General features: G+C 48.7%; 1 protein-coding gene across 1 annotated transcript in view; it reads right to left on the minus strand.

Moving 5' to 3' along the window:
- The window catches only part of RYR2 (ryanodine receptor 2), a 732757-nt gene extending 716018 nt beyond the window's left edge, over positions 1-16739 (minus strand). The window contains 1 exon segment of the mRNA XM_027588196.2: positions 16559-16739. Within this exon segment, the coding sequence (XP_027443997.2) occupies positions 16559-16606 (48 nt within the window). The 5' untranslated portion in view covers positions 16607-16739.
- Between the last annotated feature and the right edge of the window lie 675 nt (positions 16740-17414).

Here is a 17414-nt window from a genome sequence, read left to right on the forward strand (position 1 = left end):
TCAAAGGTACTTCCGGTCACCTTCCGCTCAGCCTTGGCGACAAAGTGCTCTACGTGCTCCTGATCTGACACCGCCATTTTCATGGCTTCACTATCAAACTAACGGTATCTCCTTAGGCCCAACCTCTCCAAAACACTAAATGCACATTTCCAATATTGCACCCCTGTTCGCTTCCTAGGGCTGCCAGCACAAAGAACCACAACTGGGTGGTTCAGAAATTTGTCGTCTCCCCGCTCCAGACACCAGATGTCCGAGATCAAAGGGTCAGCAGGGCTGGGTCCCTCAGAGGGCCGTGAGGTCTCTCTCCTGGTTCTGGCGGCCCCAGGCATTCCTTGGTGCCCAGGTGCATGGCCCCAATCCTGTCTGCATATGGCGTTCTTCCTTGTGTGTCTTCACATCATCTTCCCTCTGCACATGTCTGAGTCCAAACGTCCCTTGTATAAGGACGCCAATCATCTCGGGTTAGGACGAACCCTAATGAGCTTATTTTAACGTGATCACCTCCTTAAAGACCCTGTCTCCAAATAAGATCACATTCGGAGGTACTGAGGGTTAGGACTCCAATGTATTGTTGCAGGGAGGACACAAGTCAGTCCATAACGTACCTCAAATTCAGTAGGTCCAAAACTAACCCCGCCGCCCTCCCCGGAAACCTTCACTTGGACCACGTTTCCTGGAGTCTCCTAAACTCATTTTTGTCTTATTCTTCTCCTTATCGGTTACCCTTCTTCTACAGCATCTCCTAAACTTCTCCCCTCCTCTTCATTCCCACAACCACCACACAAATTTAGGCCAAAGTATCTTGCACCAACTGCATGGAGACTGTCCCCTAATAGGCTTCCGACCTGCAGTCTCTGTCTGATCTCTCTCTATACCAATTCATCTTATAAATTGCTGCCACATTAATCTTCCTAACAGACAGCTCTGACCCAGTTCCCTCCCCAGAGAGGGGGAAAAAAGAAAATGAAAACAGAAGAATAACTTCAAAGGCCCTTCTTACCTTACGAATTCAGAATAAATCTCTGCCCCTGGTGGTCTCAAGGCTCCCCATCCTCCCAGGACTACCACAGCTCACACCCTCATACAGCCTCGTTCCCAACCATGGCCCCGGGTGTCTCCTGGCTGTCTCAGTTGGGGTCCTGCCAAGAAAAGAGACACTTGCAAAGAGCTCTTCACTGCAAGGTGTTTAATGAAGGGAGCAAGGAGTGGGTAGGGAGGGTGACAGGGTCCAACAGAGAGGGAGCAGCAACAGTGGGGAGCTGTTACCAGCCCTGTGTCTGGGGCAGCAAGGGGAGTCAAGTGCTCCCAGGGCTCAGGGAGAACAGGTGCATCCTGGACACAGAGCAGGGCAGAAATGAGGGGGAAATGCGTGAGGGATGGGAAAACAGAGAACACCCACACCCCGCCTCCACTCACATTCCCTTTCACCGGGGAGCCTGTCTGCCCACCCTCCTCACCCAGTTCATCAAAACCTACCCTTCTTTAAAAGGCAGGTCGGTGACATTGAACATTGCTTTTAAAAAGGTAAAAACACGACTTAAATGAATATAAAATGAGCACGTGTCTGAGATTTTACTGAATTCCTAAGTAATGAAAGAACCAATATTATGTTACAGCAGGTTCAAAAGAGCATCCAGGGGCACCTGGGTGACTCAGTCGGTCGAGCGTCGGACTCCTGATTTTTGTCTCAGGTCATGATCTCGGGGTTGTGAGATCGAGCCCTGCTTCAGGCTCTGAGCTGAGTGGGAAGCCTGCCGGGGATTCTCTCCCCCTCCCGCTCCCCCTTGCGTGCTCTCGCACCCTCTCTCAAAAAAAAGTTCAAAAGAGAATCCAAAGAATGTGCACATATCAAAGTCCACCAGGAAAACTGACACGAATTTGCTTGCTGCGTGCAAAACCACTGAGCGTCCACAAGCACGTTCCACCAGACACCTGTGTATTTTCTGTGATCAAGAACCACACACTCCAGAATCATGGCTACATGTTTCCCACAACTTCCAGAACTGTAAAATAGCTCAAAGACAAATGAAAGGCAGAGATGACCCCCAATGGGTGAGCGGGGCCGACGGGCCACCCACAGTTCTCTTTTTATTGGCCATGTTCACGGTCTTCCACAACTTTTCCTGACCCTTGGAAGGAAAGAAGGAAGGAAAGAGGGAACAATAAGAAAGGGCTGTGGCACCGGAAGGACCTGGGTTCACCACCAACATCGCATAGTCCCTCGATGCCCCTGAGCAAGTCATGTCACATCTCTGTCACCGCTTCCTGATGTGCACAAAAGCAATCAAATGCCCTAGGGACTAAACGAATTGCTACAGGAGTCAAATGAATGGCGGCTATCCCGTCTGAGCTAAATAAATGGTAAGCAGAACACCTGAGGAACTTTCACGTCCCTCCACTGTGCAATCCTGGAATTAGACCTGACGTTCCTCGTGAGTCCGAAAATTCTGTGACTATAAATGCTGCCCCCTCCAGGAAGCCTTGGACAGCCGTAATTATCAGACACAGATCCCTCCCACCTCAAAATCCTCTCCCACAGCAGTTATCTGTAGTAGGACATTTGCTTTTTCCTTATTGCCCATCCCGCCCACCAGAGACAGCATAAACTCCATCAAGCAGAAGAGGCTCGGATCGATTTGAGTCCCAGCCCCCAGCATGGTGCCTGGCACACAGTAGGTAGTCAACAGACATTTCAAAATGAACTAAAGAAAAGACCGGTCAAACCACAATGAGCTATCACCTCACATCTGTTAGAATGGCTGTGCTCAAAAAGGCAAGAAGTAACAGGTGTTCAGGAAAAAAGGAACCCTCGTGCACTGCTGATAGGAATGGAAATCGGTGCGACCACTGCAGAAGACAGTATGGAGGTTCTTCAAGAAATTAAAAACGGAACTACCGTGAGACCCAGCAATACCACTTCTAGGTATTTAATTGAATGAAATGAAAACACTAACTAAAAAAGGTATATGCACCCCATGTTCACTGCAGATATTTACAACAGCCAAGACGTGGACGCAACCTAAGTGTCCACGGATGGATGAATGGATAAAGAGGTGGGGTATATATACATACAATGGAATATTACTCAGCCATAGAAAAAGAATGAAATCTTGCCATTTGTGGCAATACAGGTGGACCTCAAGGGCATTATACCAAGTGAAATAAGTCAGACAAAAACAAGTAACAGTACGGTCTCAGTTATATGTGGAATCTAAAAACAAAAGCAAAACCAAAAAACCAAACTCACAGATACAGGGAACAGCTGGTGGCCAGGGGTGGGGGATGGGTGGGTGGGTGAAATGGGTGAAGGGCATCAAAAGGGACAAACTTCCAGTTATAAAACAAGTTAAGACCTGGGAATGTAATGTACAGAATGGTGACTACAGATAATAATACTGTATTGTCTATTTGAAAGTTGCTAAGACTTTCAAAATCTTAAAAATTTCCTCATCTCGAGGGGCGCCTGGGAGGCTCAGTCGTTAAGCGTCTGCCTTCGGCTCAGGTCATGATCCCAGGGTCTTGGGATCGAGTCCCACACCAGGCTCCCTGCTCGGCGGGAAGCCTGCTTCTCCCTCTCCCACTCCCCCTGCTTGTGTTCCCTCTCTCGCTGTGTCTCTCTCTGCCAAACAAATAAATAAAATCTCAAAAAAAAAAAATTTCCTCGTCTCAAGAAAAAAATATTTTGTAGCTCTGCATGGTGATGGACGTTAATGAGACCTGTTACCTGTTAATGATCATCTACGCAATATGCACAGCTATCAGATCATTATGTTGTATGCCTGAAATTAATGTAATGCTATATGTCAACTATATCTCAAATAAATAAAATATACAAACACACATACATGCATACTAAAGCAGTCCTGTGGTGGGAAGAAAAGACAAGACAGAGCACGGGAGCCAGAAGGGGTAAAACCGCCATTCGCTCTTGTCCTTTACCAATTTCTGTCTCCTCTTTTGCATAAGTAGGACTTAAGTTAGGCCGATTCCGCAGGCTTCCCTAAGGGACGCCGTTCTCTACATCAGCAGCAGCGGGACAACCTCTTCTCCAGATGGTGGCCCCCTTTACTGTCACAAAGAGGACACCAGCAGAACGGGATGCTTTCAGCTGCCCTGACAGCCATCAGTCAGAAAAGTATTCATCTCAGCTTTTCATTTGTCTGTGACTCGGGAAGAAATGTTCTCCTGATATTTCACTGAACCTACAAGTCAGAACTTGTAAGCTGATCAAGACTCCCAGCCACGGGCACTGTCCCTGAAGACAAATCATGTCAGATGTGTCCGGGACCGGAGGAGGTGGGAGGGATATTCTAAAAGAGAATAAGGAAGGCAGCAAAATGGCACCGAGGCTTAAACCCAGTAAATGTGTACGTGCGTATGTGTGCATGAATGTGTCCGTGTGTGCGCGTATCTGCTGAATTTTTCAAGTGCCTCCCTCATCCTTCAATAGGCTGCTCTTCTCTAAAAGAAGAAAAATTATGTTCTGCTCTATAGGCTCCTAACTATACATGTCCCTGAAGCACAATTCTTTAAAATACTGTCTTTCCTTTTTCAAAAGGGCACTTTGAGGGGCGCCTGGGTGGCTCAGTCGGTTAAGCGTCTGCCTTCGGCTCAGGTCGTGATCCCAGGGTCCTGGGATTGAGTCCCGCATCGGGCTCCCAGCTCAGCGGGGAGCCTGCTTCTCCCTCTCCCTCTCACTTGTTCTCTCTCTCAAATAAATAAGTAAAATCTTTAAAAATAAATAACCCCAAAAGGCACTTTGATGTGTATTTTCACCCCTTAGCTTATCCCCCCAAATTTCAACTTGTTCCAAAGGTACAATGAATCAACGTTTTCAGAAACTCTACAAGTGGAATTTGGGGGGCGTTTTCAGAGATCTCTTGCGGCATTTTCTTTAAGTTTGAATTCCCATCTTAAGTGTTGTCCTACATTCTAGATGCGGCCTTTTAGGTTATTTTCACATCTTATGTAAAATCTCATCTGTTTTTATGGCCGCTTAGCCCACACCTCACGGAGGTGGAGTCTTGGAGGCCCCCTCCCCCATTACGGCCACGGTCCCCATCTCTTCACCTTTTGTCCTCTCTGAATTTACATAGACCACAGGCCTCCGGGACCATGAGCTGACTGCTCCCGAGCTGACGTGTACAAGGCTCCGCTGTTCTGACACCTCAGCCGTACAGGACTGTCTTCTTCCCAAGTAGCTCCCACATACCTGGTATTACGCCATGAACAAACATAGTTCCCAATGTGTGCATCCTGAATTAGGATAACCTAGTCAACTGTGCATACAATTACTCTATTCTGTATTTATTATCAAAGTATTGGCTCCCCGAATCCGTCCCATTCAATTCCACAAACATTTAATGAGAGCCTGTCATGTGGCACGGATCCTGTGAGGCGCTGGGCAGTTTAAGAAATTCACACTCGATATTATAAAGTACGTTCCCACAGAGAAAAGCATGGCATCAAGCTTCCCTCCTGTGTGAAAACACATTAATCTACAGCAGAAAGGGACCCCAGAGAGTCTTTGAGTGTATGGGTTCTACAGCCCCTGGCCTGGACCTGCCAACAGGGGACAGGTGACTGACTTTCTTCGTCCCTGCTTCTGAGGGACTTTTGTAAGGATTTCATGAGAGAATACATGTAAGATACTTACAGCAGACATTCTAGAAAGGGCATATAAGTGAACCTGCCGAAAATTAACAAGTCAGGAAACAACAAATGTTGGCGAGGATGTGGAGAAAGGGGAACCCTCCTACACTGTTGGTGGGAAGGCAAGCTGGTGCAGCCACTCTGGAAAACAGTATGGAGGCTCCTCAAACAGTTGAAAATAGAGCTACCCTATGACCCAGCAATTGCACCACTGGGTATTTACCTCAAAGATACAGACGTAGTGAAAAGAAGGGGCACATGCACCCCAGTGTTCATAGCAGCAATGTCCACAACAGCCAAAGTGTGGAAGGAGCCGAGAAGCCCTTCAACAGATGAATGGATAAAGAAGATGTGGTCCATATATACAATGGAATATGACTCAGCCATCAGAAAGGATGAATACCCACCATTTGCATCGACATGGATGGAACTGGAGGGGATTATGCTAAGGGAAATAAGCAGAGAAAGACAATTATCCTACGGTTTCACTCCTATGTGGAACAAGGAATAGCACAGAGGACATCAGGGAAATGGAGGGGAAACTGAATGGGAAGAAATCAGAGAGGGAGACAAGTCATGAGAGACTCTGGACTCCAGGAAACAAACTGGGGGTTACAAAAGGGAAGGGGGGGGTGGGGGAGGGGGTAACAGGGTGATGGGTACGGGTGGTGATGAGCACTAGGTGTTAGATGAAACTAATGAATCGTTGAACAGTACATCAAAAACTAATGATGTACTGTACGCTGGCTAACTGAACATAATAATAAAAAATGAACCTGCCAGAAATAAAGTCACCAACAGTATAGGTGGGTAACTATATAAAATAGCTTCGGCCCCCCTACCACCCCAGAGAGAAGGTTACCCCTTCAGGGCTGCCACCATACTTCAGATGATTTCTGTCAGCCTCTAGAACTGTTCGGGTATCTAAGAATTTCCCCAGACAACCTCAAAAAGACATGTGGGATAGTGCTGGTGTGTCTCTGGCCCTGACACCATCAAAATGGCATCTCTCACAGCCAGCACCCCCACGGACCCTGTCTCTTACTCCCTTCAAAAAACAGAAACAAGAGCTTCAAAGTACTAGAAGCAGCACCAGAGACCAACATCTCCTTGCCACCCATGAACTAATCTAATTGAATTTCACTTTAGGGTCAAAATTTGGATGAAGGAATGAAGGAAGGAAGGAAGGAAGAGAGGGAGGGAAGGAGGGAGGGAGGGAGGGAAGGAGGGAAGGAAGGAGGGAAGGAAGGAAGGAAGGAAGGAAGGAAGGAAGGAAGGAAGGAAGGAAGGAAGGAAGGAAGGAGGGAAGGAAGGAAGGAAGGAAGGAAGGAAGGAAGGAAGGAAGGAAGGAGGGAAGGAAGGAGGGAAGGAAGGAGGGAAGGAAGGAAGGAAGGAAGGAAGGAAGGAGGGAAGGAAGGAGGGAAGGAAGGAAGGAAGGAAGGAAGGAAGGAGGGAAGGAGGGAAGGAAGGAAGGAAGGAGGGAAGGAAGGAAGGAAGGAAGGAAGGAAGGAAGGAAGGAGGGAAGGAAGGAGGGAAGGAAGGAAGGAAGGAGGGAAGGAAGGAAGGAAGGAAGGAAGGAAGGAGGGAAGGAAGGAAAGGAAGGAAGAGAGGGAAGGAAGGAAGGAAAGAGGGAAGGAAGGAAGGAAGGAGGGAAGGAAGGAAGGAAGGAAGGAAGGAAGGAAGGAAGGAAGGAAAGGAAGGAAAGAGGGAAGGAAGGAAGGAAGGAAGGAGGGAAGGAAGGAAGGAAGGAAGGAAGGAAGGAGGGAAGGAAGGAGGGAAGGAAGGAAGGAAGGAGGGAAGGAGGGAAGGAAGGAAGGAAGGAGGGAAGGAAGGAAGGAAGGAAGGAAGGAAGGAAGGAAGGAAGGAAGGAGGGAAGGAAGGAGGGAAGGAAGGAAGGAAGGAGGGAAGGAAGGAAGGAAGGAAGGAAGGAAGGAGGGAAGGAAGGAGGGAAGGAAGGAAGGAAGGAGGGAAGGAAGGAGGGAAGGAAGGAAGGAAGGAAGGAAGGAAGGAGGGAAGGAAAAGAAATATGGAGTGCTATCTTTCTCTCAGGAGAATGTGTTTTGTGTGTGTGAGAGACCAAAATTTCTTAATGAAAATTTCTTTGAACGTGAAACAAATACAAACTCCAGTGAAATCTCAAAGAAGTTAAATCGTAATTCCTTTTAGTGTGATAACCAGAAACCCACTGTGGAAAACAAGTGAGCACAACTTTTAATGGCTAGAAAGTCAGTGTGACCGACTTTAACAAGGTCCCAACTCCTTCAACACTCAGGGATTTGATTTTTCCTGTAATTTTTGTTTTCTTGTCTTTTTTTTTTGTCCTCCAAAAACATATCTTTTACTTTGTATCTCTGGTTATGTATTAAAATACGAATGAAATTCATGGGATCACGTGAACATTAGGAGTCAGATTCTAAATTCAGAGGGAAATAAAATATTTTAAAGTTTCATTAGAAGTGGAATGAGTGTGCAAAGTTTTTTAAATCTTAAACTTTTTTTTAATATTTTTTATTGTTATGTTAATCACCATACATTACATCATTAGTTTTTGATTAAATCTTAAACTTTTGTAAGGGGAAAAAAAAGTGCTTGCTGTAGTGGACAAAATAAATTGGCCACAATGAGTTGTGACTCTGGCTGTGTTGATGGGGGTGTATGAACCTGTGTCCCTCACTCACCAATCACACGCAAATTTCCCCCGTGCACATTAAGAAGTGTGTGTCCTCGTGAACGAGCGTGTGCTCAAAGCACCCCCTGGGTAACTCCTACCTCGGCCCTCCTCAGGCCAGCAAGGCCCCATCGCCCTGCGAGTTCCTACAGCACGTTCTGCTGTTTTGGTCACTTTGCCCTGCATCTGCATAGCTCCCCAGATAGATTAAGGTTTTCTTCCAGTAAGTTGGCAAATACTCATCATCATCAGTTGGTCACTGTGCACAGCCACCTAGAGGAGGTCTCACCTGGGCAGCCAATGGCTCTGGCTCTCTCGGTCCCTTACTCTGGCAAGAACCCTGCTTGGTTAGGGAGCACGGAGGCAATGACAGGCAGGTGCCCTGGACACTCCAAGTTAGTGGCAGGGAAAACTTTCCAATTTCTGTTTCACTGCAAAAAAAACATCACTATAGAACTTCTGCTGGGCCACAGGAACCAGGAAATACACCTTCCATCTGGGCTTTGAGGTCAACTGTCATGTTTTAGGAAACCCCAGAAATACGGGCCACTTGTTCACAACCCAAGTACCAGCAAGCCAGAGAAGCCCTTCGAAGCTGAGGCAGTAGAGGAGATGAGCAAAAAAGTTCATTAGGAGTTCAGTGACTGACCAACCCTGTGATCTACCAGGATGAGAATTTCCAGGGATCCCCAAATCACTGAAAGTACGCATTTCCAGCACAAGGGCACAGTTGGTGGTTTTATTATAGCCCTCCTTGTAAATGATTTGAGTTTGGCTGACCCCAGGAAATCAACACGGCAACAAGAAACAACCTCAGAGGGCCCCTCAGAGCTAAGTCTCTGTTTGATCTTCCCCAGAAGAATTTTTATAGGACACCTCCAACCCCAAAGTTCCACAACCCCTCATCTTCCAATGTTCTTCCCGTGATTAACAGAGATGAAAATAAGTGAATGAAGCTGCTCCACTTGATGCCCCTGCAGTGCCCTGGAAGTCATTTCACCATCTAGAAACTTCTCACTTGAAATACAAATCCTGACAGGGTCCCCCGGGGTCTCTCTTGAGCAGCCTCCATCACTCAGACCTACTTAAGTCTTCATTTATTCTCGCTCCTTAGGTCACCTGTCTCCGTAACTTCCCTCTCTCAAATGCTCCTCCCACGCCTGGCGCCAGATGCCCTCCCCACCTGGCCCAGGAGCCCCTGCAGCCCTCCCACAGCCGACCAAGCCGACCATCATGCCTGTCTCACCCACACACCTCCTCTCGCCTCCTCTCAAAACCTAACTGCCTACCCTCCTACTCTTCTGCCTCTAGGAGGGATCTTACTAACACTCTCCCGCCCCCACTGTTTGCCTACTCCCCTCATCACAGATTCCTTCTTTCTGCACTTGAACACATTCACGTGATTTGCCCATTTAATCGGGGGAGGAGAGAGGGTGGAACTCCTCTCTTGTCCTGACCATCCATTGCTATACGATTCCTCTCAAACCTGTCCTTGTAGGGAACGCCGTGCTAAGCATCATGGGAAATGAATGCCCGCCCCCCCACCTCCGCCACTCACCAAAACAGTTGCAACCCTCCCACAGAGCACCAGGGGACCAAAATTAGGGCCACGAATAAATGGTAAAATGTGTGGAACTGGGACACTCAAGAGATGGTCCAAGAAAGGTAAAGTCAGAACTGGCTGGAGCAATCCAAAAGCTCCAGCAGGATGGGGAACATGTAAGGGGTCAAAAGTCAGATCATGAAGGGTCATGAGCCAAGCAGAGCAGTTACACTGGATGTGACAGGAATCTGGAACTGGGCAGGGGTGGCATGAACACAGGGTTTCAGGAGGATTCAGATCGCAGGAGACTTCAAGGTGGGCTGCTAACGGCTGGTGGGGGCGGAGGGCCGATGAAGGTCAGAACAAGTATTGGGATATGAGAGAAATCTAAATCTGAGCTAGATGCCAAGGAAAACACCACAGGGGATGATGTCAAATGAGATACGAGGGGAGGAGAAAAGAGCTCAACCACTGCATGCGGCGCCTACCATAAGCCAGGCACTGCAATAGGTTTTCCCAAGAATCCTATCACGTGATCTTTAAAAATCCCTCTAAGATGCTTAATATGATCTTTATGGTGTGAGAAAAATTTCTTAAATTTTTCCCAGGTACCTAAGCTAGGTGTTGGTGGAGAAAGGCCTCAGACCCAGGTCGTCTGAAGGTTAGGACCACACTGGTGTTTCGGAGCCAGAACTTAAAATGGCAGCGACATTGGCCAACAGAGCCACCAGGAAGAAGAGCCACTCAGGGGACCGAATACACATGAGCTCAGGATGGTATATCCAGAGGTGGGAGGGGAGTCAAAACAGAGGCCACAAGAGCTGGAAATAAGGGGCTGAGGACTCTCAGATCTTGGGGGGGGGGAGTCTCCTACAGGAAGGAATGACCTTGAGAAAGTTCCTATAATTTCTCTGGCTCTCAGAGTTGGATGAGGTTATTGTTAAGTCTTTTCAAACTCTTACTCCCAGGAACCCAGACTTTGTGGCACAGATAAGATCATGAAGGCAGAAGAGACAGAACAGGAAATGGGAGAGAATCTTTGGGGATAATCACAGACTTGGAGTTCAAGAAGGAAAAAGAGCCCCAAAAAGCATGAACTGAAATGTATAATGACTCCAAATGTGCCGTGTGTCCAAAGGCAAACAGAGGAGCTTCCAGAGGGAGGGTGAAGTTAGCAGACTGTGAGGCGTTCTAAAGGAACAGGGGTGGAGGGGAGCATTTCTATTTGGCATGGAGGAGGTTACTGGAAACATCCAGCAGAGTGGTTCTGACGGGTAAAAGAAGCTAGATAGCAATTACAAGCAGGGGAAGAGACAAGTAGTGGGTGGAGACCATATTGGGAAGAGCTGAGCAGCAATATGAGGCGGGGGGGTCAAACCCAGACATTGTGAGGTGGGAGAAATGACCGAAAAAAAAAAAAGAAAGAAAGAAAGAAAAGAAATGACTGTGCTTCAAGATCCACCAGAAGGAACAGTGATGAGGGAGGCAAAGAAAGGATGGAAAATGTGTACGAGAGTCCCGTCCTGGACCAGGGGGCAAGCACTGGGGTCTAGAGAACCTGCAACTTTAGAGAAGGAAAGAAGCTTCCTTGTCAGTGGCTAGAAAGGCGGGGCCAGATTTGGACAGTGAACTCTGGGAAGAGGAAGAGAAGGATAGAATGGGACAGTGGGTTTAAAGCTGCTCTGTAAGGAAGAACAGTGCTCTGTAGGGTTTAAAGCTGCTCTGTAAGGAAGTGTGGTGTTCTGTAAATGACCTTTCTGACATTCTTCAGAGATTTTCACACCTTCTGTGTTACTCCATGCCACTGAACGTCTGCATCCCCCTAAAAGTCATACGTACACCAAACTGCTAACTCCCAGTGGGAAGCTAGTAGGATGTGGGTCCTGTAGGAGGTCAGCAGGTCAGGAGGCTGGGACCCTTATGAATGGAATTCACGCCCTTAGAAGAAGAAACACAGAAGAGATGATTTTTCTCTCTCAGCCATATGAGGATATAACAAGATGACCATGTGCAAGCCAGGAAGAGGTCATACGTTGCACCTGCCAGCACCCTGATCTTGGATACCCCGACCTCTAGAACGGTGACAAAATAAATGTTTGCTGTTGAAGCCACCGAGTCTACGGTACTGTTATAGCAGCGTGACCAAGAGAGCCCCTGATTTGGAGGATGACACTGGGCCAAAGCATCTTAGCTTCCTTACCTGCAAAATGGGGGGGAGGGCAGGGGCAGAGGTAGACCGGGTGATGTTTTCTAAAGGTCTCCTCCTACCCTAATATCCTAGAATTTTTTGCATGTGTTTTTTTCCTCCTGATTGTTCCATGCCAGCCCCTAAATCTTTTCTTTGCGATTATAATTGCAAACCACATCTCTCCTTATTTTGGATGCTTCCTTCACACCGAATGTCACACCGTGCATACAGAAGGTGTTCGACAAATGTTTCTCTGAATTAACAAAATGTCCAAAATGTCACAGTTTCAGGAGACCAATGTGTGCTTCAGTGCCTCTCACTCTCCCCAAGGGCTGTATCTACAGGAGCACGGTCCCCAGAAGTTGCAATCTTTTCTCAGTGAATTCAGCCTTTATAAAAACACTTATCTGAAGCCCAAGTACAAATAAGACTGAATGTCAAGTAAATTAGTGCCCTAATTGTTTCAGAGTCTGCCCTTCCTGGGAATGTGTACACACCAATTTTTGAGTAAAAAAAAAAAAAAAAAAAGTCCAATTATGCAAGCCTGGGTGTGCTTTCCAGCAGATCCTTAAAAAAAAAAAAAAGAAACCACAGTGCATATCTATCTAAAGCTCCTCATGCCTTCATTATCAAGGGAGGAAAAAGGTGCAAATTCCCACCGCTCACTCAGAGTCTTTTTCTTTGTACTCTGCGACATTCCTACAGCTGACAAAAGCGACTGGGTATCCTGTTTGCTGCAAAGCTAAAACAGACTTGAACTGCAGATAAGCAGCCCTTCTCTGCTGGAAAGGACACAAGCCTAAGATCTGAGTTTTAGTCTTAGTTCTGCACTGTTGAGTCCCTGACTCTGTGCCGTTAACCTTCCTGTACCTCTCCAAACGGGGCTAAACATTCCAGCCCAATCTCTATTACACCGTCGGGCACTGGTGCTTATACTTTATGATTCTTACTATTAATTGCTGAGTACTTTCTAAAATGCTTCTTATCATTATCCACAAGATGGACACGCACTGTGAAGAAATCCACAGTGTTCATTCTGCAAAGGAAGGCGGGAGGAGAGCTCGCGCATTCCCATCGGAGTAATTTTTGCAGCCCCAAATCAGTTTTCAATCTCAGTCTATGCCTAAGTACAAAAGTAGATGCCACGGTGTATACCGAGGGTCACTCAACTTGTCTATGCAAATGAAAGAAAGGTGAAGTACTTGGAAAAATCAACCCTTGACCAAGGTCATTTTACATCATGGATTTTCTCCAAGTCAAGGATTCCCCCTCTAAAATTTTGTAACATTGCTTGAAAAAGAGAGAGGGGCATCACTACGAAGATCCATGGTTTTAAATACCAAATTACAGCTCACTGACACACAAGGAAGTTAATGAAAATTTTACAATAAAATAAACCACACATTCCAAATCACGGGCATGTCGGGATATGACAGTGAATAAATCCATTACGGGCTGAGGGCTCATTTTATGACTGGATTCTGTTCCAGCACATCCAGAGTTTACGCGTCCACATTCTCAATTTCTCTCAAAGATAAACACATCAGAATGGGCATGCTTCCAGCTAGTGGGGCAGCCACTGAATCAAAGCTGATCTTCCATCTACGTAAGCACTTGAAAGGAATGTTAGCAAACTCCCAATCGCATAATGGAAAAGAGATGGGAGAGGGCCTGGCACAGACTAACCAGTGACAAAACTCCCCTTCACAGATGAGGAATTAATTCACAGCAGTGGCCATAACTCATGGACACAGTTCATTAAAGATTTCACCTCTGGTTCCCTTAACAGTGATCACAAACCTCTTCTAGAAAAAGAAGAGAAAAGCTTCATGGACAGAAGGATGCCAAGGATGCGTCAATGAGCTACAGTGCTTGAATAAAAATACAAGATAATACTTAAGGTGCTCTAATCAGGTACAGGAAACGATCAGTCAGCTTCACTAGTCCTTAATTAGGACTCCTAATGACTGTTTTCTTTTTTTTTAAACACAATAGTTTTGTCCGTAATTCCTAACTATTTTATCCAATATATAAATTGTTAATACTCCCTGGATCATTAGCTTGAAAGAAAGAGAGAAAAGAAAGAAAGAAAGAGAAAGAAAAAACCTAATGACAAGATGGCAAGATTGCACACTACAAAGAAATGCCCCAGAAAAAATAAAAAAGAGATGAATTTACTATAAGAATGACATTCTCTCCGTTACTAACTCCATTTACCATTTCTGAGCCATTCACATACTCAGGTTAAGAGAATAAAATGGAAAGGAGCCAGGGCAGAAGGCAGAGGAGCTGGTAAAGGATTTCCATATGAAATTGTAAAACTTAGAGGAAAAGACATGTTTTCTTTTTAGATGTTAAACTACACCAAAAAAAAAAAAAAAAAAAATTCCCCTGCTCCACTGTGCCACCTCTTTCAAGGTCATTTATCATCAGCACAACCTACGGATGTTTTATTAAAAGAAAAATCCCAGCCTAGGACTGCCAGATCTCTACACAGGACCCACTTATCAAAGGTGTTGCTCAGGCTGACAGGCACTGTTGAGTGGCGCAGAGTTAACATTACTTTATATGTGCAGAACCCCATCAGCAAGCACATTACCCCCGTCTCTATTAAGTATTCTGATAACACCACCTCCAACCAGCTTGGCTTAACATTTAAGCCTGCAGGAAGCCCTTGAGTGCCTGAAGCCTTCCAAAATTTTCTAGCTGATTTTAACCCTATAGAGTTTGAAGGAAAAAAACTGAATTTAAAAATTACCCAGCAACTAAATATTTTGTCCATCTGAACAAAAAAGATCTCGTGGTTTGGAGAAAAAATATTTCCATGTGCCTCTTATTTTTTTAAAACCTTACAGTTTTTCACTTAAATAAAATAATAACTTGTATGACTAGTAGGCTTAAAACATTCCCCATGAGCAAGGTTTTAGCATACAGGCTCTTCAGAGCCGGATTTTGGGCCAATAGTACTTCTAACAGCATATGTAATGGTGCATAACATGCAGCCATTCCTTCAGATCATTCTCCATCTTATGCAGACCCTGGATTTTGTCCTTTCCAGAGGCTTACCGCCCCCACCCTAAATATTAAGGGAAAATGAACGCCTTAAAACAATAAGAAGAGCAAAAGGAAAAAAAAAAAAACGGTCACTTACAATGTTCTCCGACAAATTTACCCTTTCACTTGTTCAGCTCCCAGATACATCACCTACACTATTTTCACACCTAAAAGTTACTGTCTGGTTAATATTTCAAAATTTCAGCATCTCGATGATTTGCGTAACTATGGAGGTAATGGGGAAGTGATCTCTTTTGCACTGTTGAGGAAAGAAGTGACAGCAGAAGCTGCAGTCCCTCGGGCGGGGGTGGGGGAATCCTGGAAGGGAGTATCTTTCCGAGACAAGTGCAGGAAAGGATGGAAAGGATGCTGCAAATGCTAACTAAGTTATTCTTAAAGTGAAGTTACGGCATTTTCTTTTGCCAAGAGGCTCTCCAGTCCCAGCTTTGAGGTGAGCAATGCCTCAGCCTGGGAAGTATCTGCAGCGTTCGAACAAATCAGCGAGAGGAAGGAGCAGTGCCAAGAGGTACTTAAGGAGAAAAAATTGTATTAGTGTGGAGCCAACCTTTCCCTGCTGCCACCCAGCGTGGAAATTCCGGGCAGCCACCCTGCCCTTACACACACACATACACACGCATACATACACGCACACACACTTTGCTGCCCTAGGCATTCAATAAGCCAGCATTTCGAGAACGACACGTTCACAATGTCCCCGCCACCCCCGCGCGCGCGCGCACATTCTCTCTCTCTCTCTCTCTCTCTCTCTCTCCCGTCTCCCATCCCTTCCACGTTCTGCAAGCGGTCGAAGCACCACGGCCCCAGCGCCGGGGAACCGCGCTCACCACCGGGGCGACTCCCCCTCCCCTCCGCAGCACCCGGACTTGGGGGAGCTCCGGGGGCCGCGTCCCGCACCCCCTCCCCCCCCCCACCGGGACCAGCCGGCCGCGGCGCGCTCTACGCCAAGTAGGAGAGTCCCCGGGTTGCGCGACAGCGCGCGGGTCTAGCCCGCAAGCCAGAGAAACCGCGCCGAGGCGGAATTCCCGGCGACAGCCAGCGTCCCCGCCGGCCCCGAGCCCCGCGGGCCACCCGGTCCGCACCCTCCCCCGCGGCGAGCCGGAAGGCGCCAGCCCCGCCACAGGTCAGGCAGGACGGCCCCCTCCTCCCTGACTCCCGCGGCTCCGAGGCGCCGCTCCGAGGCGCCCCGGGACCCAGGCTGCGCGCCTCCCGCCCGCTCGCAGCGCTCCCGCCGCGCTCCGGCCCCGGCTTCCCCCACGCGCGCACCGGCACGCACCCTTCCCTCCCGTCGCCCCCACACGGCTCCTCTGGAGCCCCCGGGGCACCCCGCCCCGCCCGCGCGCCCCCGCTGCCGCCGTCGCTCCGCCGGGCCCCGGCCGGTGGATGCGCCGGCGCCCCCGTCCCCGGGGGGAAACACGGGATACGCGCCGCTTACAGTTCGCAGGAACTGGATCTCGTCCTCGCCCTCGCCCCCATCGGCCATGGCTCCGCGCCTTCTCGCCGGGGCTGGCCCCCGAGCCCCGCGGAGCCCGGCGGCGGTGGCGGCGGCCCCTCGCGCTGCCTCCTGCCGCTGCTGCTGCTGCCGCTGCTGCCGCTGCGCTGCCCGGAGCCGGGGGCGGAAGGGGCCGCGGCGGCCGGGTGCGAGCGCCGGGCGGTCCCCGCCTGCAGAGCTGGGGGAGGAGGCGCGGGCGGGGGCGGCCGAGGCGGGAGCCTCCCTGCGCCGCACTGTGCGGGAGGAGGGCGACCCCGCAGCCCAGCCGCGCCGGCCCCGCGCTCCCTGCCTGCCGCGGCGGACTGCTCGGCCCCGGCTCCCGCGAGCAAGTGCGCCGAGCCCGCCGAGCCCGGGCTGCTGCCGCGGTGGGGGCGGGGAGTGGGGGCGGCGGGCGGGGAGGAGCTCGCCGGCTCCCCTCTGCTGCAGGTAATCCGCAGCCCGCCGCTCGGGCCCGCCAAACCCGAGGCCCAGCGCCGCTTACTGGCTGCGCTGGGTATCGGAGCCCTAGAGCACCGACGAGCGCACAGCCGTGCACCTGCGCGGGTCTGGAGCCCCGCGGCTCTTACACCAGCCCCTCCGACCTTGGGCGAAACCCAGGGCTCAGCGTTCCTTCCTCCCGGAGGGGGCTTCGGAGCTAAGTGCCGCAGCACTTCGGATGGCACGCAGGAATCATCTGTCACCCGGATGCACGGAGTGGGTAATCTAAAATTAAGTTACCCAACACAGGGTATTTTAAACTTGGATTTCCTCTATTCCTGACCAACAAGAAAATTCTGCAGTATCTAGTCTCCGTGTACCG

This window comes from Zalophus californianus, chromosome 15 (genome assembly GCF_009762305.2).
Source record: "Zalophus californianus isolate mZalCal1 chromosome 15, mZalCal1.pri.v2, whole genome shotgun sequence".
Taxonomy (NCBI): Eukaryota; Metazoa; Chordata; class Mammalia; order Carnivora; family Otariidae; genus Zalophus; species Zalophus californianus.